Source organism: Haliaeetus albicilla, chromosome 28, assembly GCF_947461875.1.
Source record: "Haliaeetus albicilla chromosome 28, bHalAlb1.1, whole genome shotgun sequence".
Taxonomy (NCBI): domain Eukaryota; kingdom Metazoa; phylum Chordata; class Aves; order Accipitriformes; family Accipitridae; genus Haliaeetus; species Haliaeetus albicilla.
Window position 1 is genome coordinate 3,362,593 of NC_091510.1, and position 27,411 is coordinate 3,390,003.

At 37.5% G+C, this 27,411-nt stretch overlaps 1 protein-coding gene across 3 annotated transcripts; it reads right to left on the reverse strand.

Annotated features, from left to right (window-relative positions):
• Positions 1-777: 777 nt before the first annotated feature.
• NEDD1 (NEDD1 gamma-tubulin ring complex targeting factor) lies at positions 778-27,294 on the reverse strand. 3 transcript variants are annotated; one of them, XM_069773668.1, is made up of 15 exons: positions 27,170-27,293; positions 25,917-26,060; positions 23,903-23,997; positions 22,343-22,459; positions 21,010-21,150; positions 13,447-13,676; positions 12,078-12,279; positions 10,944-11,130; positions 8,556-8,687; positions 8,307-8,354; positions 7,613-7,836; positions 6,703-6,859; positions 6,242-6,398; positions 3,833-3,899; positions 778-3,128 (listed from the first exon to the last, which is right to left on the reverse strand). In XM_069773668.1, the coding sequence occupies exons 2-15, from the start codon at positions 26,050-26,052 to the stop codon at positions 3,024-3,026; spliced, it is 1,998 nt and encodes a 665-aa protein (XP_069629769.1). In that variant the 5' UTR covers positions 26,053-26,060; positions 27,170-27,293; the 3' UTR covers positions 778-3,023. The 3 variants fall into 3 exon arrangements, with proteins under 3 accessions (XP_069629769.1, XP_069629771.1, XP_069629772.1); XM_069773670.1 differs by lacking the exon at positions 27,170-27,293 and adding an exon at positions 27,028-27,105; XM_069773671.1 differs by lacking the exons at positions 778-3,128; positions 3,833-3,899 and adding an exon at positions 3,911-6,145 and having other exon boundaries at positions 27,170-27,294.
• Between the last annotated feature and the right edge of the window lie 117 nt (positions 27,295-27,411).

Consider the following 27,411-nt stretch of genomic DNA (forward strand, 5'->3'; position numbering starts at 1 on the left):
AAAATTGGGAGCAAAGTCAAGCCCAGGAAGAAGGGAGGGGTGGGTAAAGGTGGTTTGAGATTCAGTTTTACTTCCTATTATCCTTGTTTTGATTTGATTGGTAGTAAATTAAATTGATTTTGTTTCTTCCCCAAGTTGAGCCTGAGTTTTGGCCATGACCATAAGTGAGGAGTGATCCCTCCCTGTCCTTGTCTCGACCCACGAGCTTTTCATTATATTTTTGCCTCCCCTTCCCCCCACAGGGGGGAGGAGCAAGCAACCAGCTTTGTAGTGCTTTGTTGGCAGCTGGGTTAAAACCATGACAAAAGCCTACATACCTTGAAACTGCAAATAAACTTCCCATCACAGAAAGTCTTATGTACATGAGAGAGAAGGGAATTAAAAAAAGAAGCATGCATAAGTTAAGTATTACAAAGATGCAGGATCTCCAACTCACCAGGAGCTTTAGGTGACAAGATAATTCCCCCCCACCCAAAACATCTGCTTGAACATTATTTTTAGCTATGAACATGATCATGACTGTAACAGTTTCCAAGTTGGAAGGAGGAACTGTACATCTGTTCTTTACTCCAGAAGCATGACATAATATGAACATTTCTGTGAAAACGATTTGATGGTCGACATGAAGCCACAGAGGCAGGAAAAAAAAAAAAAAAAAAGAGATTACTGAAGAATTTTAGGTAGATACCTAAATATTCTTTGGATCAGGCACTTGTCTGCTGAGGTAGAACAACCACAATATAGATTATTCTCTTTAATAAATAGGTCACCACAGCATTTTTTTCCTCAAAAAGGATAAAACAAGCTTTATTTTAACATACAAATCAGCTTTGTGTACAAGGCAAAAACATACCCCTGTAGTGATAGGCATATTGGGTCTCCACAGAGCATGTGTAGCCACTTGCGCTACAGTAATCCTGAGATATGGGAAAAAGCCCTAAAAACCTTTAAAAAAAAGGCCAAAATACCTCCTTTTAATCACCTTTGCTATCATCACCTCCATTTGGGAATTAAGAAAAACATTATACAGCTCTGAGTCAAGAAAACAAATTATCTACAAGCCAAATACCCAAGATACTTGTCTAATTCCCTGCTGTCATCTGGGTATACTAGCAAGAGCACTTGGTAACAAATCAAGAGATGCAAATATGCAAGGTTACTTCATTAACACTGCAAAGCATGTAGAAGAACGGCAAGATATTTTTGCAACCGTCAACACTATTGTCTTCACGAACTGTGCAGTCAATGTGTCAAGCTTACACATCTTACGAACTTTTATAAGTTCTCTACCTTGTGTGTCAAGTTAGTAAAAAAAAAATTAACTTACTTTGCTTCCTGTCACCATGAAGTTATATGCCATATAGAAATATTTTTAAAAGCTTATAAAAGCAGCAGAACTGCAGACATTTAAAGTCCTGCCCCTAATATCAAAGACTACTTGAACACCCTCATTTTGCTACAAGATTGTATTTACCATTAATCAACATGAAAAAAAAGGAACAGTCTCTTATTAGAAAAAACAGTTAAAGATAGGGAAAAGGTATAGATAGGGTTTTTTTTAGTTTTACAACGTATAAAAATAAGTTACACTATATATTATGGCTTTCTCATTTAGGAGAAGAGTGCCATCATGGATTTAAACACTAGATGTTGTAACTAATTAACTCACCGTGTTCTCAGACTTTCCTTGTTTGAGTTCTACGTGAAAAGAAACAACCAAATATTAGTGGGAAAATTAAGAAGCCTCCAAACAATTTAAATAGCAAGAAGCACTTGTAGAAGTCTTTCAGTGAAATTTTTAATTTAATTTAAAATTTTAATTTAATTTTTAAATTAATTTAAAATTGAAGTTTTAATTTAATTTAATCCCTTGGCACAAATAAAGGCCAAGCCAAACCTCCCATGAGCTTCAGCAGAGTCAGGACTTCATGCCGAGCTTCATTTCAAAAATGTTTACATACCAGTATCATACCATTATGCTACTGAAGCAATGATTTCTCTTTACTGTTTGCTATGTTAATCATACAACTAAGATACTAGTTAGATTTGGTATGCAGCTATCTCAGAAAGGCTACAATAACACTAAACCAACAAGATTCAAAACCACAACACAACTGCTCAATATTAAGTGTTGTTCACTACGAATAAAAAGGAAGGGGTGGTGGGGGGGTGCAAAAGATGCTTGAGTCAAAGACCGAAAGAGCGCATTTACACAATGCTATATTACTAATGGCTGAGTACACTTATATTTTGAAGTCTACAGTTGCATTCAAATTGGACAAGTTATGACAATATTCAAATATGTGTAAATAAAAAGAATTCTAGTTTCATAGCTGAAGTTGTAACAAAAGTCTCATTGTGCAGCTGAAGTAGCATTTGCAACAAAGTTCACCAGCAGACAAGCACAAATTTCAGACTTACAAATATAGTAAGAAAGATCATGGCACTGAGTTTTGGAATATTTTCAAGCTCTAGTTTTACTCAGGATTGAAGAGTTGCCAGTTGAACAAAGTTAACTGAATACTGTACTTCCCAGCTCCTTATAAACAAGGCTTCACATCATGCAGAAGATGAGCTTTCTCTCCCCTTTTTCTCCAAGAAAAGTATCCGAAAGGCAAGCTACAGTGATTGTTTCTGACAGCAGTAAAATAAAGCAGCAGATAGAGAAGTAGGCATATCAAAAAATTCTTACAGAAAAAGGCATCCGTCCTGGTTTGATTTTGTTTACAAAAAGGCACTTCACATATTGCTAAAACTCTGATAATGTACTTATCCTTTTAGTTTTTGTTAGAAGGATGTATTTCAAGGCAGTTAGCATGAGTATGCAAATATTCTTTATACAGTGTTTATCTGTTACAAATTTTATAATTACATATAGTATCTTACACCATTTAGAAGAAAAGATTCATGTTCAAAATAATAGCAGGTCTTCATAAAATACTTCAGTGATGAGGGATGATCTGTCTTAAGCAACACACCACCTGTAGTGAGTTCATGCTAATAAGAATAGCAGTGTAAATCTTTCAGAAGTGAGTCCTCAGTCTTTTGTTTTCCTCTCGTAGTCTCTCAATTTCAGCTACTAAGCTTTCATTTACGGAATATCTTTCAAGTAAAGCGTGCATTTCATTCTAGAGAAAAGAAGAAAGTCCCAATCAGTAGCTATAAAGTTAATTATTCCAGTTTTATCCTATCCATTTTCATATCCCTTTTGAAAATTAAATAACCTAGATAATGCTGTTTTTAAAAACTTTTGACAAGAAAACCGAGATTTTTTTTTTTATGCTGACATACAGTATTTTGATCATTAATACATTAGTGAATATTTTATCAAAGGATATTTTGCACTTCTTCAGGATGAGAATCTACTAATGCAGGTTCCATTAAGATGTTCAGTACTGAGAAAAGGTCTTTTTAATGCAGATCAAAAGAACAAAGATTCATAAAAAGGTGAAGTTAAAGAACACAGAACACAGTTCAGTATGCATGCAGTACCTATAAGTGAAGCTTTCTATTTGAATTCCATCTATCTCCTCCTTACCCCAGCTCTTGGTCCTTTCCAAAGTATAGCTGAATTTGTTTCCCTTTTGTCTTTTTATAACTCCTGAAATACGGAATTCATGGTATCTACCCAATGCATATGTTCCCTTTACTTCTCAAGCATAAAACAGTTTAACAGATTCCAATTCATAGTTTCCTCCTCCTTCACATCTAATCCTCCCTTTCTTGCTCTTAATAAGCAAAATTGACTTTCGGTTTTGAGAGAAGTTGGCATGCCTTGGTATTACTAAAAATGAAAACTGAATGTATTTCCCACCATGCTCTTTGTACATACCAACTGCACATGGAACTGCTTGATCATCTCCACTTGCAAATTCACAATATCTCGATGGCATGCTTCTCTGGGGGAAGAATTGCATAAGGACAGTCCTTAGTTTTATTTAGGAAGCTGTAATTCTCTCCAATCTTCAGCACCCAGAACTTGACAATTCCTCACCTTCATGACATTGTGAAACATGAGTCTAAAAACCCTCAAGCCATGAAACATACTCCTCTACCACTTATTTTCCGGAATACTTTTGTTACGACATTGACTTTCATAAGTACCATTTTTTCAGTGTATAAAAAGACAGGATTTTTTCTGTTTAGAAATATAAATATCGATATAAATGGCAATATCAAGATTTTTTTTTCACTTGCAAGCTGTAAACTTCTCTCGTTTTTACTATTCAAAGCTGATTTTCAGTCCCTTGATCACAAGTACCACAGAAAGATATTTATCTGTAACTGAAGACGCAGCTTTTCAGTACATCACTTTCAGCACTCTTTTGTAAGAGGGCCCAAAACATCAACTGTGATAAATGACACATTATCCTCAAGCCCACAGAATGCTCCAGGTTAATCTACATAAGATGCAGTGGCAGAGCTGTCCATGAATTGTCATGAATTTGTCAATTCACAGACAACTATTCCACACGACAAGAACCAAGCTTGGAAATACTCTCTGAACACTACACTAATACAAAGTGGTCCAGATGCTGAGGAAGAACAAGGAGAACAGCCCACAGAAAAGCAGGCAAGCTCCCATGCTCTTCCTGAACAGCACATCACAGTGCAACTGTCTGAGGCTGAACACTGTGCTATGGGTACCAACGGCCTGAGAAATAAGGCATTTCTTAAGTAGACGCACACAGGTTTTATTTCATTCTCCTTTCCTAAAACATATAGCAAACCCAAAGGGAATATATTCCTCACTTTCTATTTCCACAGGTTACTGTGCTTCAGAACTCCTATTGGAGGCAAACAATCTTCGAGGATATCGAGCATAGATGCCAGCTGGCAGCTTAGAAACCCAAAGATGTAGGTTATCTCCCAAAGACAGGAAGTTCAAGAAACAAGCAGCTTTTTGGAAACAAATGAGTTATATATGCCTCCTGGTCCTTTTCTCAGGTCCTCGTTTTTTCCCCATTACTTGAAGAGGAATGATTTCAGGCAAGAATGGTAAAATCCTTTCCTCAGATTCCAGAGGGTGAAAGGTATTTTTATCAATGAGAAGCTTGCAATGGCTCCCTTCCCTCTTACTGACCTCAGTACAATCCATCTTTTACATTCAGTTTGAATGTATCCACAATCTACAACTGGAAAAAGGGCCAGCAGAGCCTTCCAGCCACTCCAAGAAGCGTGGGTCAGAAGAGAAACACCATCTCTGAGGCTCCAGATCTGAGATACTAGAAGCACAAGACTGACAAGCACACCTCCCAACACTGGGATACCTGAACACAGACTTTAAAGAAAACACATCTGCAATCCATAGAGTGCACTTTAAGTCATGTGAAAGTTACAGGTTTTAATCAGATGTGTGATTATCGCCAAAAAAGTCCCAGGGGAGTTTTACTAAACTGTATTCTTATTTAAAGACATTTAATAACATTCAATGTCTTTTTCTGTTGGCAGATACAGAACAGCCATAGCACACAGACCTGATAAGCTAGTTTTGCATTGGTTTTTGTCATCAAGTCAGCAACACTTTCCCTGCCCAGCAATCCTTTTCCCCTCCACCATTGCCATCAACCTACTTAATCTTAAACATGGGTTCGGAAGTGATCCCATAGGTACAACTCCCTCAACTGCTCCATCCCCTTCAAACTCCACTCTAAATCCATGCTAATTTGACTTACTTCTTTCATGACACATGGAACGTTAGTTAGGTATCCACAAACACAAAAGTATTCTGACACCAACTATCATTTACAGCACAGACATTATTTTAATGTAAAGCTTCACCAGTAGAAATACATACAGTATTTCACCTTACATAAGCCAAGCTAACAACAATCAAAGCAAATACAAGTCAACTGTCTAGATCAAACTCTCCACAATGTCAACTTTAAAAGAAATTTCTCATGCTGTGACAGGGGATGAGCGGGGAGGGAAACAATCAGCACAAGGCTTCAGGAAAGCAGTAAGGACCTCGTTATGCAGATAAATTTACCATCCGAGAAGTATTCAAACACTCATTCTGAAAACATGTTAGCAAAGCCATGCATTAACAGCCCTCAGAGACATCAGTCTAATTAGTCATTCAGAGCTATTAAAAATAGTTTCATACCTAGATTTCCAAGATTAGGGCTATTAATGGTGTCATTTCCTAACGCAAGTAGAAATTTGTTAAAGCAGATGCTAAGACTTCTTACTAAGAAAACATGCCATTGAAAACAGAAATGTTCTGCATGAATACCAGTACCTGAAGTCATCCATTGTTTCTTGTATCATATTCTGAATGAAGCTTATTTGGATTGATGTCAGAGGTGCATTTGGTCTGCTACTCCCAATGGTTTCTACTATTTTTTCTGACAACGAACTGGCAACTCCAGCAGTGACAGGTGGTGTTACCTTTGGACCTTTACAATTAAAAATAAAATAAATAATTTTTTTTACAAAATCAGTGTAATGGAGTACAAGAGGGGTTTTTTTATTTGTCTTGAGGCTTGTCAATATTTTACCTCAAATATCATCTAGTAAAAAAAATAATTAGATTTAGAATGAGTCTTTTCAGAGGCAATTAGAGATGTTTTAGGAGGGCTAACTGGATTTACAGAAGAATCAAGACTGGATGTTCTGTTTTAATGCTAAGGCCATTTTATCAGGTTTCACATCAGTTCACAATCAACCACGCCTAAAACTGAGCCAAAATGATCAACTTACTTGTTGAGGTAGTACCATTTACTGGTAGATCATATGCAGGATGAGCCTGAATACTCGTCACTAGTCTCTCATTTGTATCAAGAGCCTTTACAGCAGTGGATGGTGGTGGAGGACTTAAAGTTACAGATTCTGCACTTGATGAGCTTGATTTTGAAAGCTGACAATAGAAATAATAATTTTTTAAAAAAAAAAAGGAAGGTGAACTCTACTTATTACAATTATCTAATTGCACTTGAAGGCTAAGTTTTCAGGAACACACTTTCAAACACTTTTGGTTTTAGGAATCTACTCACAAACATATGCTTTTCATTTCCTAGCAAGACATCTTAAAAACCGATTGCTAAAATATTCAAAATTGCCTAAGTGTGCAGACACAGAAAGGAGTGCAAAAGGCATGGGCCTCTTAGTTTTCATATCAAACATTTTGTGGTGAAGTTACAAACATCATTCCTAGCAAACTCAGACTTCTCAAAAGCAATACAACAGGAGATATGGTCTCAGCAGAAGCCTATCAAAGGTATCTCAAGAAGGAAGAAGAGAGAGAGATGAAGGATAGGGAGAGAAGAGGGTTGAATTGACCTAATAAGCAACAAACAATCATACTGGTGCAACTGACTAATTATCATTCTTGATTTACTAGAAAAATCAAAATATTCCTCAGGCTAGCCTGGTTTTGTTCCTGTGAACTTTTGTAACCTGAGCTTACTTAAGAGAAACATAGCATTTATCTTGCATTGCTGAAGGCTGATGCGCTTAAACTGAACAACATTTTACAGATTTGTGTCAATAGTGTGAACAGAGCTGCAAAATAAGATTAGCTGGGACGCTATTAAGGATTTTTCCTTCAAGTAGTAGTGTTCTGTCAAGATTCTAAAGACGACCACTCATAACAAGAATTAGTATAGTATACCTGCTTTAAGACTTCTTTAGATTCTTGTTTTCCAAGATTTATTTTCTTAGTCTCAGTCTCTGAATGTTCTTCCTCTTCCTTAATTGGAGATCCCACAAGTGCATGTAACGGGCTAGACCGTACTGGTTGTGCGCTACTGCCCACTGGGCTTCTTTTTACTGGAAAGGCAGTGGGAAGCTGTGGGAGAAAATCCAAACCCAAAAGGTAGGGCTGAAAATCCAGACCTAAAATGAAAAGGGAAAGGTGAAACATGCAGGACAAAAAACAAGCACACACATCAAATCAAACCCATACTGAAAACGCCTGTACACCCACACAAAACAAATAAACAACACAACAACAACAAAAAAAATCACCCAAAAATGCACCCCACAAAAACTAAATCCTTAAATCCAACTTACCCTGTCACTGTCCTTATTAAAGTAATAAAACATGAAAAGCCTCTATATATCACTATAAATTGCATAAAGGAAAAACAAAATCACTTTAGGACGATACTCTTGATTTCCTGTTACCGTGTTGTGTCTTACCACCTCAATGTGTTAGACAATTTCCAGAAAACTTCATTTCTTTCAGTGTCTGCTTTCATTGTTTGTTTATTTTCAGTAGTATGACAAAATTAGCATGTAAGAACTAGCATAGGCCTCCAAAGGCCTACCACTGACGAAGAAAAGTGTACTGAAAGTATGTTTACCATCTCCTTTTCCTTGAGGATCTTCATTCACTTTACTTGCAATAATATCTACAAAATACCAGAACACAGACAAAACTAAGTGTTTATTTAATGAAACCTACATCAATATTCGTATCATTGCATCAAGTTCATAATCAAAGACAAATTAAAATACCAAGTAGGTACAGCGGTTGGTAACACACAAATGTCAAAATATCATGCTACATGCAGATAAATGATGCTTTACAAGTTTCAGTATTGGCAACTTACCATCTCTGACTGGAGAAAACACATCTCCTAAACTACTTCGACCCAAACCATCAAAATTATTTAAATCAGCACTTTTCCCATGATCTGTTTCTTTAGATGGAATCACATCCAAGCTGCCACTATGGGGAAAGCCTTAAAAGGACAGTAACATTCAGTTAGTAATTGATATTTTCCCAAAATAACATACATTATACGTAAACAATCTCACAGCCAGTATGATGCCTGGTAAGTCCAGCAAGCACTTTAGAACCTTCTACAGATTCCAGTCAGAGGGTCAACTTCAGCTTCCTCATTTGGGCTGTCAATGCAGGTGAATATAACTAAAAGCTAAGATACATACTAACAAAAATAAGATACACTTGGATCCCTTTCCTCTTTTTAAAAAGGAGAGTTGTCAAACTGGAGAATGCACTCATTTTCAGAAAAATCTACACAATGGATGCAGCAAATTTATGGTGTATCAGCTGAAATGAAAACTAGTGAATGCACCTTCTGCTAAGAAAGTAACCACATTCAGATGATGAAAATTTAAACCACTGTTCATAAAACCTGTCCCTACTTCTCTATGTGGGATTACTTGTTCAAGTGATCCAAATGTGACTGTGTGGATGACTACAATTCATCATGTCCAAGTATTTACATAAACTGGAACTTGAGTCATGTTTAAGATTTTACTTTTAAATGTATTAATATATCACATCTTCCACACCTTCAGATACATCAGTTGTGACATATACATAGGATGGCACTTGCTAGTTAAGTAAATACTTGGCATACTGAGTCAAACTAGAAGTGCAGTGTCAACCTGTGCCAGAATCTGCAGAGGATCTACACAGAAAAAGCATAATATAAAATAGAGCAAAATGTCTTTTGTATATTTTTACCCATTCCCCATAATCTAGATGTAATAAGTACCTAAACCAGAGGATGACTGTTAAATAGAAGTTTATGGGAAGCCAGCTCAAAGTACATCCAAACTTCTCATCACACCCCGACTCCATTTATTCTTTTGTACTTTAAAATACCTGTGACAAAAAGCCCCAGACCATTTATAAGCTGTATGAACAGATTTTTTTTTGTTTTAAATATGCTATCAGATCACTTTACTGAATGCCCCTTATTTCTCTGAAGTTAAACCCCATAATCACGGTCTAGAAGAGCTGCCTCAGAACAAATGTAGCTTGTGGTCTCTCATCCATTCCCATTTTTAAGTTTAAAGACTGTACCTTCTGAAGTATACAGCGGTCTTTACTTCTAAAGTGAACACTCAGTTTAATGAAAAATATTTGATTTACTTGGTAAGCCTTTATTTTCTTAAAACATTCATTTATTATGCATGGTCCTGTTTAATGGCCGTTACCCCTTACATCTTCAAATAAAGATAATAAATCATATTTTAATTGAAATAAAATTTTCCACACCATTCAGTAATGTTGATTAGCAACACTTCTTGCATACACAGGAAGCATTCTACTTCACCTTGTACTTCACTGCATACCCAGGGGAGGTCATTAATACACATCTCTATGAACTGCAGTGGCTTATTGCCTAATTACTGTTGCTAAATGTATTTCTCCTTATTTAAAAAAGGAGGGGAAAGTGCTCTTGCATTAAAACGGCTTCAGGATTCTTTTTCAAGAATCAAACTAACAGTGTTACTGATTTGACCATATTTTCAGAACCCCTGAATTAAATAAAATTTTAAAAGTACATTTCATATAGTGGCAGAATTTTAGAATAATGCTCAGAATTCTTATAAAGAACTTGTTAATTTCAGAAGCATAAATAGCAAGTACAGTTATACAACTAATCATACTTGCAACTATATTTAACATCTTTCCTACCATGTGATGTTGGAATCATGCCTCACACAAAAATACAGTTCAGTTCTTGCTTGGGTTTTTGGACTTGGGGCGGGGGGGTTTTCTGTGTTTTGTTTGGTTGGGGTTTTTTTAGGTGAGGTCTGTTACTTCTGTTTATTAATAGAATTACAAACCATTAGCTCTGCACTCCTTACAGACATTGTGTCAGAAAATACATTATGTACATAAGGACAATCTACAGGAAGTCAGAAAGCAAGAGACAGCCCCACAATATCACCATAGAGTTTTCTCCTTTAAATACATACTTTTACTTCAAGTCCAGAATTTTAGATTTCATGTGTCTAAAGCTTGTAGTAGGACCCAATTCACTTCTCACAGTCTCATGTCTAATGCAGTAGGGGAGGGAAAAGAAGGTGCAGATGTGCACACACGAACATGCAGTTCTTCCAAAGAAATTCCCTTCCCTCAGTGAAATTTTTATACTGTAATGGTCAAGATATGAAATATTCCTTCCATCTTTTATGTTATGCCAAATATGATTAAAAAAGGAGGAAGAAGACACTACCTGTTTTCTCCTGAAGAACATCTCCTCCCTTATTCTCATTTGGCAATGTCAGATGAGATGAAACTGTTGCTGATGCTTGAGAGGCAATGTTTTTGATGCCAGGATTTTGAATTCCTCCAAGATTACTACCAGCTTTGACTTCTACTCTTTTGGAAGCAGGTTTATTTGAAGAACCCGTAAGGTTAGACTGAAGAAAAAAATAGAACAAATTAAGAGAAGTTATTATTCCTTCAGCTAAAAGTAAAAATATAAGCCAATATTCTTTCTGTTTCAAAATACTAGAAAAAAAAATACAGTTCAAGTTGCAAAGGTTGCCTAGGAGATATGCCTTTACAAATATTAAAAAAAGTATCTTCATGTAACTTCAAAGAACGTGGGAAACATCTGTATTATTATATGAATACTGTGTGGACCTGCAAAAGAATAGCAACAGAACTTAAGGTACCAGTGGAGTGACCTGGCACAAACCAATTTTGATCCTAGGCTTAGGCATAGGAAAAATAAGAGATTACATTATCAGGGGCTCCAAATTGTAAAGCAATAGTCAACCACTAACAGCAAGTGTGCTAGAAGAGGAGGAAAGTCCCAGAGCGGTGAAGAATCCACTTCAAAGGTTCTCTCCTTCTCCACTGAATGGACACATGGGGTTTCTGGATACAGTAGAGCCTAATTAAGTCTTGGAAGAATCTCTTAAGCCTTTATTATTTAATCAACTTCTCCATCATTTATATATGGCCTTTTGCAGGCACATATAAGACCATGCAAAACACCTCAAGACGGGCAGCTCTGTGTCTTCCCCTTAAGTGGATGGGCCATGACAGACCTTTCTGCTACTGCCTACAAATAAATCTAAGGTGCCACAAACTGATCTGCAATGGCAGCACATTCACACCAGGAAACTTAAGACTGAAGTCTCACTCATTTCTATACTGAGGCTGGGCACGGGAGAATTCCACAATAAAATGCCCTAAAATGGCACTTAAGACTGAGCAGTTTATAATTTCTATGTTGGTATGAACCATTTTTGTTGGCATCTATAATGCTTAGAAACTGAATGCTAACTTTTTTTAGAACTTAATGCCTTGCCTTCATTAATCTGCATATTGAGCAATAAAAAGGAATTTTTTTTTTTACCTTGGAAAAAGTGCTACTGAACTGAAGACGTATGCATTTCACACAGCCTTTGTGAGCAATTACTGTTTTCACTGGTGATGTCAGTTGTCTTAAGTCATACTGGCAGATTTTTCCCCGGGAACATCCTATAGCCAAAGTAGTACCATCAGGCATGAAGTCTACTGTTGTCAGAGGAAAATCAGCTACTATTGTTGTCAGTAACCTTCAAACAGGAGAAAGGTGAGGATAAAGAAGTTTTTAGGGTTCAAAAGTTAGACTTTTCAAAACAGAGTTATCTAAAAACAAATATAAAAGCTTTCATAATTCAGCTACAGGTCAGTAGTTCCACTTCTCCAGTCCAAGTAACCAGTGGATTAGGCTTATATAATCACAGAATGTCTCAAGTTGGAAGGAACCCATGAGGATCATCGAGTTCAACTCCCTGCTCCTTGCAGGACTACCTCCTAAAAACTAAACTATATCACTAAAAGCATCATCCAGGTGCTCCTTGAAATCTGACAGGCTTGGAGCCATGACCACTTCCGTGGGGAGCCTGTTCCAGTATACTAAGTGTTTATGCTTAAATTAAAGACTGCATATGGTCAAAAAGATTTCAACAGGACAGGATCAAATTGCCTCATAACAGCAGTTCTGGCACCTAAATTATTTACTAGTATCATCATTTCCAGCAGCAATCATACTACATACATCCTGTAGTTTCCCAAGCCTATCAGCTCTAACTTCCCCACAAATCTAGGAAGAACTTCAGGTCCTAGTTTGCATCCTTCTGCTCCACCCCTCCAAACTAGAGCCAGACTCCTGCTTCTATTCAGCTAAAGTGAAAGCACAGCTCGCACTAGAACCAAATTCCCATGAAACCACTTGCCATCCTACCCTCTTACTACACAGTCCCATCACCTACACCCCATACTTTCTGCTTTTTCAGCCAATGCTCTCCCATATTTAAGGCTCACTATCTCAGCAACTCTGCACCACAGTTGTGTCTTGTACCTTGAACTAGAAAAGCAGACAAGCTAAGCTCAGGTGGGTGCAGGTCCTCACAGGCTGCACTGCTCCTTACAGAAGCCAATTGCTCTGTATCAACAAGAAAAGCCCACACACAAGCACTTGGGAGAGGTCACTCATACGTAGCACCTCAATTAGTTCTCATATGCCTTGGGTTTTTTGATTGTTCATCTGGGTTGGTTTGTTTGTTAAATAAAAAAGCAAAATGGACCTTGGCACAGGTTCTCCATTAGCGATATGCCACCACTTCAACCATTCTGAATGTGGTCTGAATTAAATATTTCATGTCATAGTTAGGCATGCTTTTTCAGTTTATAAAAACCAAATAAGGATCCTATAAAATCAAAGTCTTTAAAATACTCACTTTTTACTTGAAGTGTCATAGAGAATAATTCTTTTATCCAAACCTACAGTTACAAGCAGCAGCTTATTGACTGGAGAAAAGCAGATTTCTGAAGCTGGTGCTTTATGAGTATTTTCAAAATTATGATATGGGTTCTGGCTATTTACATCCCATAGAGTTACATTTCCACTGTCAGAAACACTGCCCAGCAAGGATTTCTTAAAGGTTGAATATTTCAAGTGTCGAATAGGCTGTAAAACAGACATAAAAAAATGAATTGTAGTACCACTATTAAATACCATATTAATTTATTTTATAAACATACATACCACATCAGGAATATAGATGTTACATTAAGTTAAAGTAATTTACACAGGCTAGCCACTCTAAAAAATAAAAAGTAAAAAAAAAAAAAAAAAAAAAAAAGGGTCATTTCACATTACAATGCCATTTTTGCTGTCAGGGGACAGACTTTTTGTTTCTAGAAAAGTTTCTTGGTTTGTCAGCAAGTATCATGCCATCTTACCCACTACAAAAAAAAAGACCACGCCACACCTAAAATGGAAGGAGTGAAAAGCTACATTATTTCACTCATTGGTCTCCTGCCAAGAATGTTACACTTAATTCCCCTCCACTGATTTTAAGTAGTTGGACATAAGGCAATTTGATAAGACACACAGACTCCAGAGTTATGAAAGTAAGTACGTCCTGCAGAAGAACAGACTTCACCCTGAGAGCTAGGACCACAGAAGAGGGTAATATGCCTGGTTTATCACAGGCAGCCTTGCTATCGCAGAACCATGTAATACAGGAACTTAATTTGCCTTTCAGAAGCAGGTAAGTATTTTGTTTCCACCATCTTGCTTCAGAGGATGTTTCAGAACCTATCTGCTCTAATACTAAATCACAATACTCAATTTCCAGATTAATTTTGTTGATGACTCATTTGCACCAATTCACCTCCCTGACAACAACACCCTTACACTTAAAATGTTTCCGAACTCCCTAGTGCTGCTTTTCCCTGTTTTAATCAACAGCCACCTCACCTTCTTTCAGGCTTATTTTGCTATAAACAATAAGCAAGACTCAGTTTCCTAAGACTGGTTTTTCAGTACCATCACAGTTTCTTTGTAAATCTCCCAGCTTGAATCTTTCCTGAATATGGACAACCAGAATCTTGTAACATCATAAAACAATTTTGCTACTGCCTTACAAAGGCAGTAACACTTCATCCATTTTATACTTATCCTGACCTATCCTAGACTGCATTTTCTTTTTTGTGATCTAGCCTGTTTTGGTTGCTCATTGCCATTTTATGATCAAGAAGCCCAAGTCATTCTTTCCCTTGGGAATTTTCAAATCCTAGTCCAATACAAAAAGCCTCACTTGTGACCTAAGCCTGGTACCTTGATTTCTATACTATCATTGTTGTTCTCGGATCTATTATTTCAATGATTTTTAGATAGTCACAGTCCTCTCTTACAGGCAATACCTTCCAACTGTGTCTCATCATAGCTCTACTTCTCATATCATAACCATTACTGAAAATATTAAACAAGATTAACTACTGATAACCCAAACAAATACTGTTCTTTCAATATTACCTACTGTCTTCTTTCCTACAGCCTATTCCTATATCCTTTCTAAACCTCCATCTTCTCTAATATTTTCTCACAAGGCACTGAATCAAATGCTTTACTCAAGTCCAGACAGATGAGAGCCATTACATTTTATTTGTCTGAAAATGCTCTCAAAAAGCTATTATGTTATTCTAGTGTAATCCACAACACAATGCACTGTACTGGATTTTTATCCTGTTTCTCTCTTTCACTTCATTTCAATGGAGATATTTGTTGGTTCATATGCCTCCAACGTAATTTCTAGCACTTGTATTGCATGTCTCACTGGAAGCCTAATTGCTCCACAAAGAAGCAGCACGCTCAACTGCATATTCAAACAGGACAGAAGATGACTGTTTACAATTAATATGGTCCTCTAACTGGATACAATGGAGACATTTTTATCAGCATTTTTCAGTTTATTTACATTGAAGCTGTTATTCCTGATTGTCTCAATATTTCTTTTTTCAATTATATACATGAGCTACACGGGAAACATGCCTGCTCCTCAGTTATCTCACTTCTTCACCTCCAGATACCTTCCTTACTGCCCTGGCATCTGCTCATGGTCCATTTTCTCCCTCCTCTGTTCTCCTGCCCACCACAATTACTCTCTCCTAGCTCTCCTCAAACATCCTTTGCTATCCTGCCAAGTCTCCCATTTTCTTTTCTCATTTTTCCTTCCAGTCTCACAGGCCCAAGGCTAGTTCTCAATTGTTTTTTCATATATATACCTTCCCCATACTACATATGTTCCCCACTTCTCATTGAAGTCATGGCGCTTCCTCAGAGCAGCTTCACAGTTTAATTTCAGGTTGCCGATGAAGGAGGTACGAGGTGTGGAGAAAATCCTATTCACTCCTTACTTTCACTGAATTAGGTTAGCAACAAACTTCACTTGCAACAATGCAATTGTTAGATCAGACTCAAGGAATGGAAGCGCCTAAATCTGTGCACACTTTTATGAGACAGCCAAATGCATCACATTGGCGTCCCTGACAGTATGCTACATGTCCAAGTTTCAAATTCTTGCCCAGACAGCTGGAGGCACGAAAGAACCTCATTTCTGAAAGGCTGCTTGACAAGACAAAACCAAAACATTTCTCCTCCCAGAGTGAGTCACTTAAATTTGAAGTTTTCTACAGAAAATACTTTACCTGAGAAACATCTAGGTGAAAAAATATAGCCTTAAGCTTCACACAGTTAGAAAGAGCAGACAACCAACCCTCATATGGGAAAGCATCAAGGATTAAGATGCAGGTGGTCAAACTACATCACTTGCAATAAGTCTTAGCTACATTTTCCTTGTTTCCCACCCCATCCATAATCAAAGAGCAAATTAGAAACTGTATATTCGAATGAGATTAGGCTTCATCAAGTAGCATTCTGTCTTTATCTTTAAAATGTTGACTTAACTCTACACGAACTTTATAGCAAAACAAACAAAAAACCAACATGCTATCCAGCATTCACTGGAGTGAAGTTAAAATACACATACGACCACTATGAAATCTGACAAGTATACACAGAAAAATATCTTTTTTGTGACCCAGTGCTGCAAGGGAATGGGACTCCCTGTACAGGAAGAGATGAACTATTACACTTGATCAGATGTTGGAGCTATTTAGTCCTACACAGTATGAATGAAAGTGTTCGATACTGAAGTTCTGAAAAAGGTAAAAGGGACCCCTCCTCACCCACCACAGGAGACGGATCCAGGATAATCTAATGCTAGGAATAAGTCTCTTCCAATCAGTTAAAACCAAAACTTATCTCCTTTATAATATTCCTTTTGTTGTAATTCTCAAGTTACTTTTCCAGCCTTCTCCCTCTGATTACATTTATTGCCAAAGACAATGCTAAAAATCAAAAATCATGATGATCAACTGTGTGTTCAGAGAAAATTTTTTTTGTTTGTTACGTTTATGTCACTGAACATTATTGTTTAACTGTGTATCCCTTTATGTTGTTATTTAAGAGGTTTTCTATTTTCTTCAGTTCCTTTCTTTTCTCTTTACCAGACTTCTTACCTACTTCTAACCCCTCTGTACCTCTGTCAATCCTAATTCTGTAAACATTTTTGAGCTGTCATGCATAATATTCTAGATCAGGTTCTATCATCTATTTTTAATTTCATGTTTCTTTATCTTATTTCTTATATTTTCTAATGTTTTTGTCTATCTTAGTGACAAGAAACTAACACGCAGTCAGTCTTCACCAAATAGTCTTAAAAAAAAAAGTCAATTTTTGCTTGGCATGATGAAGTCACACAGACCTTTGGTACACTCCTAGTCAGGTTTTTCCCCCTGAAGAAGCTGAACTTCATTTGTCATTTCCTGTCCCTTTTCTTAAGTTACAGTTTAGAAACAAAAGTTCTGTTACTCGGATTTTGAACACTAAGGCCTCCAACGTAGCCTAGATGAAAACAGGCCCAATACAGTTCCTTGGCCTTTGTACTGCCAGCAATAGGAATCCCAAGCCTAAAATGGGCACACAACCCACACGGTTTAACTGCAAGGTTTACTAGTTACAAGAAAAAAATTAGCTAAGGATGTGGGAGACAAGTTAAACATTGGTACTTTTCTGAAAAGAAGCCCAAGAATGTTTACAGATTACAATTTCATCCACAAAATCAAATGCCAAAGGTGTAGGACATGTTTCATCGGGAAAAATCTGACTAGGCAAGCTTAAGTATCTTACCTGAATTGGATCTAGGGCAATATTTAAGATACTTGCTTTATTTTAAGTCAGCATAGCTGTTCACTAGGTGAAACTCAAATATACATAAATAAATATCTGAATGGAAGTGGGAAGGGGTCATTCGTTTTCTAATTATTTTAGTCATTAATACGAAACTCATTTCAAGATTGTTAGGAATGATGCAATTATTTGGAAGGAGTCATGTTTTGGAACTAATCTGTCAAAATTGAACAACAACAAAAAAAAGAGGCAAATATTAAGATGTAGTGAAACTTGCTTCAGAAGTACAACTCCTGATGATCTCTGGAAATTCTGCACACAGAGAACTACCAGAAAACACATTTAGCGCAAAGTGCTGAACCCACAAAGAGAAAATTAAGTCCTCTTTGGAACACTTTACCAGTCAGTGTAGCACAAAAAGCCATACACATCTTTTTGCCTTCGCAGTGATTGGAGTAGATTTTCTGTAGAAAATAAAAGTACATTTTATCTTTAAGCTTCACAATAAGACAGCTGAACAAGGAACAGTGCACTTCAGAAAATGGTTGGTCTGTTGCTGAGAAGGACTAGCTACACTTAAGGCCTTTCACCAATGGAAAGCAAGAGAAAAGCCCAAAACTAAACCAAAAGTAGTCTAGCATCATTGATTACCTTATTTAAAGATAGTACAGTTTCTTAATCTCCTTTATACCTTGGTGAGCCTTATAAGTGAGAAGGCGGATGTAAACACAGTTGACAGTCTTCAGCTTTTAAAGCTATTTCACTATATGGAGTGACCAGAACTCATCACACTTCTCCACAAATTAGCCAGCTGTTCAAACAACTAAACTAAATCCTGTTGCTAGGAGAACAGCACCAGGCAGTGAAGACTTGAACAAACATTATGTTTCGAAACAAACCTTAATTCATCTTCACAACAGCAAGCAGATAAGAATCTGGTAGTCTAAATGAATACCAACAGCAAAGACAAATTATGGGATCTGCAAACAGCTCTGTGCAAGAACTCAACTCTAATAAAGCACAAAGGTGTTTCTAAAACAAAATCAATTAATAGAATATAGGCCAAAACTCATATGAAAAGAAAATTGTTTATAGTCACAGAAAACACTGCAACCTTGGGCTCTTCTACTACTTGTAGAGTCTATACAATATCAGAAATTAACTGGCAAGGAAACTACATTCCACCATGCTCAAACAGAGACAAGCTAAATTTTATAAGGTTAGTTTGACCTCACATTCCCCAGTTGTAAAAAAAGTTACTAGGGAGTGGTGACCCTTACTAAGCCAGACAGCCAGTGCCAGGATCAAGCAGGAGAATACGCTGTGTATCTATTCAAGCTTACTCTTCAAAAACAGGGCCCCTAAACTATAAATCGAGTAAAGGCTTTTTAAATTTAAACAGAATTACACAAGTCTTCAGATATTTGCTTGACTGCACAATTAATCCTGCAATTCTCTACAAGTACCAGTTAAAACTCAAAACCAAAAATAAAGCTACTTTTGCACATAAGAGCAAAGATAATTTTTAGGATATAAGATAAGCTGATAAACTGGGACATACAAGTAGTCATCCCAGTACACAATTACAACTCAATTCCATTTTAAATTAAGGCTGCAATCAAATAACTGCCCCCCTTTAGAAAATGTTACAGGCCCTTTAGAAAGTGAACAGTAGCTCTGTGCTTGCAATTACTTTGATTTAACACTTCAAATATCCTTATCCATCTTAAAGGTCAATCAGCTTTACAGTAGGCCTCTTGATTTCATCTGCCAAAATAGCTATTCACTGCATCACTTATTCCTAATCACTTTTTGGTGGAAAGACTTGAATATATCAAACAGGTTGATGCAAATCATCCTCATAAGAATTTTTTCATCTTCCAATTAACTAGCAACATAGCCCCCACTCTGGATATTCACCTCAGCTGTGTAATCCAGCCATGGATATCCCTGTACCTCCTGCCTCACATCCACATTTTTCATAAGATCATAACAATCAAATCAGAAAAATGAACCGACTATATAGATGGATTTTTAAGATCAAACCAGGTATGAAGTACAATTTTGCTTCAATATAAGTATGAGACTATGGTGATGGATCAAAGACACTGCAGCACCCAAGAGCAGAGACAGTTTGAATTTAACAGAGATTTTTCAACAGAAAGTATACCACAATTCCTGTGATACTATAAAGTTGTAAGAGATTCTTCATCAAGTTATATTGTTCATGCTAGACAGGAGAATAATTTAACTTTATACTCTATCTGCAATCTAGGACTGAAAAAGCTGCTGCAGTAACAGAAAATGAGTAAGTCACAACTTCAGTATTCCCTGCAATATTAAAGGTCAGGTTTAGGACCAAAGCAATGGTTCTGCATCCCCTAGGCAGCTCTTGTCACTGTAAAAATGACTCAGTAAAAAATAAAAGAAGGCCTAGAACTCAAACACTTGGCTGTGCCTAAGACAACATTCACACTAAGAATTGCACACTGGAACTTCCAATGGGACAACACAGCTCATTTACTACTGCAGATGCCCTTATATCAAGGGAATTCCCCTAGTGATACCCACTAATTCTCCAGTATCTTTTGAGTCTACAAGAAGGAATTCCAGTGGAAAAACTCTACCAAGGCCCTTAAGTAGCACATATGGTTTGTGTTTGTCTTTTGCGCAGTTTTCCTTCAAACTAGTTATCCAAAATCTTGCCTAAACACCTCAGTAGGTAATATAAAATCTCATTGCTTTTCAGTTTGAGCAGCTGTGCAATTTTTATCTCTGGATTAAATAAATTTATTATTTCCAAATGCAGGCTTATATACACCCCTACTGTACAGATGGCTCTGTTCAGGTGAACATTTGATTACTTTGGGTAAGTCAGAACACAGGCTACATGGTCTTTGTTCTTTGCAACAATATACATTGAGTTGTGCATTGAAATCCTGCTCTGGTTTGTAAAGCCAACTAGTTTTTGTTCAGTTTTAAGATGTGTAGAAGTTTGTTCTTGAGGAACCAGAGTCTACAAAGTAAAATTTGCTGTAACCTGTACATAAGTGAAGGTACTTGAGAAATTTGTATTTCAATGTTACCTATTGTTTAAGACTAGAATACACACACTGGTCTAGTTTTTTCCTTTCTGTAACTGCACTCTTAAAAATTAAAAGGAAACAGATTAACAAACTTAAAAGCTTTTGATATGTACTTTCAATTTCGAAACACTGTGAACTAAAGCTTCATACCTGAAAGGAACTTAATACAGATAGCCTACCTGACGGCTGCCATAACCAAAGGGAGTACTTGATAAATTGGTGGTAACACTGTGTAGGATAATTTCACCACTCAAAGATCCAGAAGCAATGTAGCAATCATTCCAATTATATGTAATACATGTGACTTCATCTTTATGATCCTGTGGGGGAGAGAGGTTAGAGGGAGAGGGTTAAAGACATTCAGGATAACCATATTCCTTCCTAATCCATGCTTTTGCAGAAAATTTCAGTTTGATGGGTTTTTTTCTGACCAGCTGTAACATTTAAAAAGATTATTTAAGAGTTATTATGGAATATCCCAGAAAATAGCAGAACACACTGAAGATCAGCCATTATATTTTAACCACTGTGTGATTCTTTTCAGAAGATTGTTTTAATAAATTAGTAAAGATGATGCTGTAATTATATATAATATTTTAATGAGAGAACCATAGAGGCATCTACCACAGGTGTCATTAACGTTATTTTAAAATAGAAATAACGAAACCAGTGATATTTGAATAGACTTTCTGGGAATCTGATGTACTACTGCCAACTTCCCCTTCTGTCACTTTTACCATTAACACCTATAATTACCAAATAGCTTTTTAGTATAGTCATTTGCAATGATGATATTGTGTTTACTGAATATACAGGGGAAGACAATCGAGTACTCCTAGCCCAAAAAAGGAGAAAAAGATATTTAAAGTATTGTATTAGCTACTTAGTAGTTTTGTTTCAAACTGTAACTTTAAAAGTCCAAGAAAAAAAGAATAAATGAAAGCTAAAGTTTTATAGCCTCTTTAACAGTGATCCTAAATAAGGGCAAATCATCTACTGAAGGCATTGTGGAAATATACTAGACCATCCTAAGTTTTGTGCATCACAACAAGGTTTTAGAGAATTCATACTGGATCAGTTAGAAGACAACAACCATGTCTCAGTTTTGCATAACATTAGTTCTACTACAGTATTCTACAAATACAAAAGTGTCTTGTTTGACGTGTCGGAAACAGCAATTATCCGAAATGCTGCCCCTGGAAAAAATCCCCATCAGAAAGTATCAATACAAATTCGCAAAATAAGAAGCCTATTCTGAAAATTTAAACATACTTTATTATAGAATTGTACTCCGTAGACATCAAGTTAAGTATGCTTGTTAAATTAAATTTGCTATTTACAGCACATAAAGAATGCAAACTTGAACAAGACACATATGTGTGCTAGCTCCTATCTGTGAACTTGATCCTACAGATACATGACTTAGAGAAAGTTTGTTTGTTTTGTTTTTTTACAGTTGGCAGCAAAACCTGTAACTCATGAAAGCTACAGCTCTTCCTCAGCCAAACTTACCTTAAGGCTACGGTAAACCCTTCTGGATTTCAGATCCCAGATATTAACTGTGTTATCAAGGCCTCCACTCGCAATATATGAAGAACTAGAATTCAAGCTCACACATGTCTGTTTTGCCTGATGGAGAAGGGAAAAAAAGGTATGTTAAAGATAATGCAGGGATTTATTCAAATCTACTTAAAAGCATATTGATGTGTGTTTTCATCTTCATTAACACAAATAGTCCCACTGACCAATGGAACCATTGCTACCCTACAGTCAAAAGGCATTTAAAATCCAATCTAGTTTGGACATATGTTTAATAGACTTTAAGATCTAAATACATTAATTAATAAACTCTCAAATGCTCACATCTTCCCATTCCAAATTTTTTTAGCGCCTTTTCCTTCAATATGCATTTTCCCTTTAAATTATAGCTCCCTAAAGTGCAATCATAGACTTCTATTCAGGTACTGAGTTTTAAAAAGAAAATGCTAAGTTTAGAAAAAAACTCCTTCAAAGAAAATCAAGAAGTTGTCTAAGTCATGTACTTCACATTCCCTAAACATTACAAAGAATATTATAGCAGCAAACCTCATAATTCGGTAAAGTGATTCTTTTTAAAATAATCACTGAAGTACCAGCTTTTGAAAAAAATGTCATTCTTAATGATAGATCTACATCGAGGACAAATTATTATTCAGTTCTATCATGTTGAAAATTCACTTTTAAGTTCCTGAGATTTGAACTAAGAAAAAACAAGTCCATCTAATTATTGACATTGAAAAATTGGAAATGATTGCATCAGTTACAGATCAGATTTAGTGAAATCTCCAGGACAAGCATTTCACCTTTGAAAGCATTTGCTTCAGCAACCTAAAAGCTGGGTTTGAACACCTTTTCTGAAAACTTCCAGTCCAAATTAGCATTACAATAGCTATCCAAGGAAAATAATTAGAATGGTTTAACACTAGCAAATCATTCAAACAACCATGACAAGAGACTCTTCTAAAACTAAATCCAGCTTTCTGAAGAGTTTATAGTGCCACGCTTCCACTTAACAGGAAAAAAACCCTGACCATAACAGAAGTGCTACTATTTCACATATTTCCAGAAGCTACTGCGTGTGCACTCCAAGAACAACCTTTAGATAGACTCTTAAGTTTTTCAATGTATAATGCACAGGCATGCATAATACTGACAATTCAAGGTGGAAAACGAAGTTCAGACTTGAGCTCTGTTCCATCGCCTACACATTAGATCAAGTTCAAACCACTGCCTGCCTTGGGCTATCACACTGTGGCTCAACAGGCAAATTCCCCTAGGAGAAAGCTACCAGCATCAGAGGCTAGTACAACTGCATTTGTATTCTCTTACTGGTAGAACTATTTCAAAACCACTATTCCCCTCACTCTTTATATGTATTTAACTATGCACAAAAAAATGTTTTTACATACGTGTCATAACTCTAACAACAGTAAAATTAAATTGACCCCAATATGCAGAACAGATGTAATACAAACAGTACACAAGGTGGAGTGTGGGGGGGTAAAAACAGGAACCAGCATTACTCATACTTACTCCTTCAGCTATTTCAAAGAGCGGAACAGGTTTGCTTTTACAGCTTGAAACAACTATTTTATCACCAGCAGCAGAAGCAGTGGCCAGGTATCTATCTTAGTCACAAGTTATGGACCATAATTGTATTATACTGGTGATTAATAAAAGCAACAGTAAGTTTCCCCTACCGAACAGAAGACAGATTGGCTAAACAGTCTAAAGTACTGTACCTTGAAGGGACCTAGAAATAGAAACATAAGGCTATTTTCCAAGCTTTCATTAAAAAGCTCTTGCATTAACTACAGCCCTTACTTCCCAATACAAGGAAAAGCAATTTCTTTCAGAGAGAAGAGAAGAAATATCTGGCAGATATTATTTAAGAGCTCTTCACCACTAAGGCAGCTTATCTGCTTTACAATTTTGTTTCCCCACCACTCCCAAGTAAGAGCCCCATTTATCACTAAAGTTCAAAGGAATGTCTGTTGCTGTTAGCAGACTATGGATTTAAAGAACCTGTTGGTGACAAACATTAAACTATTTCACTATATAGTTTCTCAAGTACAATGAATGTTTGCTAATTTGTCTCCCTCTGTACTGGGGGGAGAAAAACAAAACCCCCAAAAAAGAACCTTTTACAACACCAGCTCCCTCAAAGTGGTAAGAAAAGCCTTCAATACAGAAGTACAGAGCAGGGAAACTGCCTCTGCACCCCCAACAAATGAATCAAGTAATCATTTAGATCCACGTCCTGTATGTCTTCAGGAGAACGCTCATTGTGATTTTATATTTGTTTATTTAAAAATACAGGTTAATTGGCTGGACTTAACACTAAAGAACTGGTAGGCAGATTAGTGCTTGCTATTTCTTTCGTTATTTTAAGGCACCATTTTAGCTTATAGAATTATGCAGTACCAAACCAAATGCTCTACCCCTAACAAACATTCAAAAGCATATAGGAGTAAGATCGTTCATTGTTGCAGTTTTGGGGGATGGAGAGAAGACTAGGCAGAAGAAAGCATCACAAGACAGACTGTCTATTGCTAAAGTTTACTAAACAACATATATAAGTGTATGTATGTATAGAAATACTATATCTGTGCTTCAATTTCTTTGCAAGCTCCATATCTAAAACATTCATTTGTGCTCTAATTATTTTAACTTTTCTCTCTTACATCCACTTATTTGCAGACTTAGAGGACAGAGATTCAGAACTTGCAGAACCTAATTGTTAGGTGCCAGCATCTTGTCCTTCTTTTACATCAAGATCAAACATCACTGCCTGTTCCCATGACAGTCAAGCTGTTCACCTGACAGTCCATTGTTTTCATGAAATTGCTCATATATTTACCTAACACCTAGCACCTCATATCACTATTCTGTAATAGGCTTCCAAGAGAGAGGTGAAAGGTCTAAACAGGCCAGATCCATTTTCATGCATAAATCACCACCATCCTATGGATGTTTTCCTACACATCCAACACATTTGTGCTTCCTCTGTAAATGCTACAAACAGCGCAAAGAAAACCAGGGCCTACAGAGAAAGAGGCAAGTGTACACTATCAAAGACTATCAGAATCAATGAGAAGCTGTTCAAGGAAAACAAACAATCAAATCTTTCATTACAGTTTTCCGCTCTACACTATGTACAGAACTTTACTACACGAGCAATTGTTTTGTTCAACCTTGTCAATAAATTAAGCACTGCCTTGAAAGTGAATATTGTAATCAACTATCGAAGAAACAAATGAGTAAGCTTTACAGTTGGTAGGCAATTCAAGCATATCATAATCATTAAAAAAGTGTTAGCCTCCTAAAGGAAGAGAAGCTTCTTCAGAAGCATTTACCAGCATGAGTTCATTTTGTAAATCACTTCAGCACAGAGAACCACAACATTTTCTTCACAATACATACAAATCTTTTTATACAAGACTTCAAAACTGTATCAGGCCTGTGATTTACAGACACTTTAATAAAAAAAATTCACTGAAATTTTGCAGAACGCCCACAAAACTATGGCTGAAACTGTAAAGGATACTGTTGCTGGCCCAACATAGTGAGCTGACTGGATGCGGGGGCGTATGTGGGTTGAACTGCTCCACCACAGTTAGAGATGAGGAATCCCATATTTTAACGTCATCTCCTGATGAAGCAAAACGTATGCTTTCTTGCATGGCTGCACCTGTTTTTGCAAAAATAAATAAAAAATGAAAATACATATAAATAAAAAGTAAAAATATACAACAAGCAGCTTCACAAGTGAAAAATAATTTCCCGTATACCATTTAATATTGTTTTCTTGATAACAGGGACATTTAATTGGAGAGTTACACAATTAGTACCGTTCAGCTGAATATAATACTGAAAGCAGCAGACACTCCGCACTTTTGTTACTTGAATTCTTGCAGGAAAGGTATGCTTTCCTTTTCACAAAGGAAAAGCCAGCCCCTCTACGGTATCAAGAGACTAAAATGATGCTTGTATCTCCACAGATTTTACAGCTGCCTAACAGGAAGCCGTGAGCATCTCAGGGACTCATTTCCCACCAGCAGATGGAGATACACAAACCAGAATCAAACCGACTGTTGGGACGGGAAGGCTGAAAGTTTGGAGCTAAAGGACTCACTTCAGCGTTTATCTCACCGCCTTAAAGGAGTCATCCGAGAATCCTTTAAACTAAACCTTTAACGGAAGAACACGGGCGACAATGAGTCACCTTTCAGCGCAACTTATACAACATTAAAAAAACAAAAAGACCACCAAGGTACTACCATTTCTTTGGACCGACACCGTTTTAAGAGTTAAAACCAGGCTAATCGATTCCAGGTGTGTAAAGTTTATTCTCAACTTTTAACTCCGGGTACTTTTAAACCAGCAATAAACAAGGACTCAAAAGGCTTTCCTTCACCTGAAAGCAGAACCACCCTTTAGCCAAAAGTTTCCGGGACGCTTCCACACAGCTTTGGGCCACGAACTCTCACTGCCGAGAACATCTGAGAGGCGCACAACACTGAACAAAACTCCCCGGGACGCTCAAGTTCCACAACCGCCTCCCTCGGCCGTTACCCACGCCATCAGCCCTCGGAGCTGCTCCCCGCTCCTTCCCCACTCCTCCCGCCTCTCACGGGCCTTCTCTCCCCGCTCCCCACCTTCCGCCCCGGAGGCCGCGGGACGAGCCGCTCTCCGCGCCCCACGGCACCGACAACCGCCCGGCCCCGCGCTCCCGCTCAAGGCGGGACCCCGCTGCGGCGTTCCGGGCTCTCCCTCCACCGCCGACCGCCGTTAACCCACCTACCGAGGCGGGCACTGGGCCGAGCCCGAGCCCCTTCCCCTCACGGGCCCACCGGCGCCTCCTGAGGGATCGGGGCCCTTCCTCAGGCGCCGGCCACGGCGATTGGCCGAGGCCTTTCTGCTCCCAGTTCTCGACGGGGTCCGCCCGCCCTTCGCCGGCCAATGAGCGCCGCCCTCAGCCGCGCGCCCGCCCTCGCGGGCCGCTTTGCCGCGGCCCAACTTCGCCACCCGTCCCAACAGCC